The following is a 1,974-nucleotide window of genomic DNA, read 5'->3' as shown; positions in this document are numbered from 1 at the left end:
CATTAAATTATATATACTATCACCAATAGTATTAATATTTCCTGAGTAAGGTAATAAATATATTTTTTTGTCAAGCAATGAATTATTTCCCTTTATCTGCTGGCTTTCTGGTTTGCACTGGTATTTCTTTCACATTATTTTGATTGTTGATATGTGCCAAGATGTGTGAGTTTGCTGAGCTGTATACATGATGAAAAAAGTGGGTCCACTTAAATTAAAAATATTTATGATAATGCCTGTTTTAAATTGCCTAGACTATGTTTTTGAAGATAAATAACTCTAGACATATATATTAATATATCACATAGTAATACACAAACACACAAAAAGTAATATCTAATAAATCACTCTGTTGAACATTTGGAAACAGTTTATAAAACAAAGAAGAATGGAGATTGGGAACTGCTCAGCCACTGAGTTTCTTTTCTTGGGAATTACCAAAAACCCTATGATCAAAGTGATTTTATTTACCACATTTTTATTTATTTATCTCATTACTCTTATTGAAAATCTTGGAATGATCATTCTGATCAGAATGGAGCCCCAGCTTCACACACCAATGTATTTTTTCCTCAGCCACCTCTCTTTCTCTGATGTCTGCTATTCCTCTGCAGTTTGCCCTAAGATGTTAGTGGACCTGCTTGCCAAGAGCAACAATTCAATTACTTTTCTTGGGTGTGTCCTGCAGTTCTTCATCTTCTGCATTTTTACAGATGTGGAGTGTATGTTGCTAGCAATGATGGCCTTTGATCGGTACAAGGCAATCAGCAACCCCTTGCTATATGCTGTGGATATGTCCAGCAAGGTGTGCTACCAACTACTGGCTGTGGTTTACTTGGTGGGTATTGTAGATGGTGTGATACACACAACGTTAGCATTCCGTCTTTGTTTCTGTGGGTCTAATGAAATCAACCACTTCTTTTGTGATTTGCCTCCACTTTACCTCCTCTCCTGCTCAGACATACAAGTCAATGAACTGGCCTTATTTACTGTTTTTGGGTTTATTGAATTGAGCACTATCTCAGGAGTCCTTGTCTCTTACTGTTACATCATCTTATCAGTCCTGAAGATCCGCTCTGCTGAGGGAAGATTCAAAGCTTTCTCCACCTGCACCTCCCATCTAACAGCAGTTGCAATTTTTCAGGGAACAATGCTCTTCATGTATTTCCGGCCAAGTTCTTCTTATTCTCTGGATCAAGACAAAATGACCTCACTGTTTTACACTCTGGTGATTCCCATGTTGAATCCTCTGATATATAGCCTGAGGAACAAGGATGTTAAAGAGGCTCTGAAAAAACTGAAAACAAAAACTTGGTTCTAAGCTAGTCTATTACATGGACATGTTCATTTACTTAAAGACTGTTCCTTCTGTAAAATTACACTGATAAGGTATAAAAATATTTTGTTTTTCTTTAATAACTGTTGTGTTTGTGCTTGCAATTATATATAGTACATCTTTAAATGTGTGAATTTTGATGTTATTATTTATTTTTTGTTGTTTTCTTGTTTCTTTGTTTAAAACAGAATTTCTCTGTGTAGTGATGCCTGTCCTGGATTGCACTCTATAGACCAGGCTGGGCTGGACCTCAGAGATCTACCTGTCTTTGATTCCTGAGTGTTGGCAATAAACCCATGCACCACCACCACCCATGTCAAGACTATGATTTTATATACCTTATATTAACATGGTTTTCTTAACTGTAAAAATTTCCCAGTCATTTCTATTATTCCTATCTCATTCAAGTTTTGTTTTGTGTTTGTTACACTAAGTTACAAATGTTTGTTGACATTCTTTTTGCATATCTTATGTCCTCTATTTTAATTTCATTTACTACTGGAAGCTAGACCCTTAAAATATCCATTCTAAGATTTTACAGTTAGCCTCATCTCCTGAAATAAATGAAAATGTAGCCTAGTATTTAATGTGAATGCCTAAAGCAGTATGCAAGAGCTAGGTTTTGCTTGTTAGAGATA

The 1,974-nt window shown here is 35.3% G+C and overlaps 1 protein-coding gene across 1 annotated transcript; it reads left to right on the top strand.

The window, feature by feature from the left end:
* The first annotated feature begins 373 nt into the window (after positions 1–373).
* LOC127222015 (olfactory receptor 5W2) lies at positions 374–1,321 on the top strand. Its single transcript, XM_051183933.1, has one exon. It carries the CDS (start codon positions 389–391, stop codon positions 1,319–1,321), a length of 933 nt encoding a protein of 310 aa, XP_051039890.1. The 5' UTR covers positions 374–388.
* Positions 1,322–1,974: the final 653 nt, after the last annotated feature.

This window comes from Phodopus roborovskii, unplaced genomic scaffold (assembly GCF_943737965.1).
Source record: "Phodopus roborovskii unplaced genomic scaffold, PHOROB, whole genome shotgun sequence".
NCBI lineage: Eukaryota > Metazoa > Chordata > Mammalia > Rodentia > Cricetidae > Phodopus > Phodopus roborovskii.
Note: the sequence above shows the minus strand (reverse complement) of the source record. Positions and strands in the feature narration are given on the sequence as shown.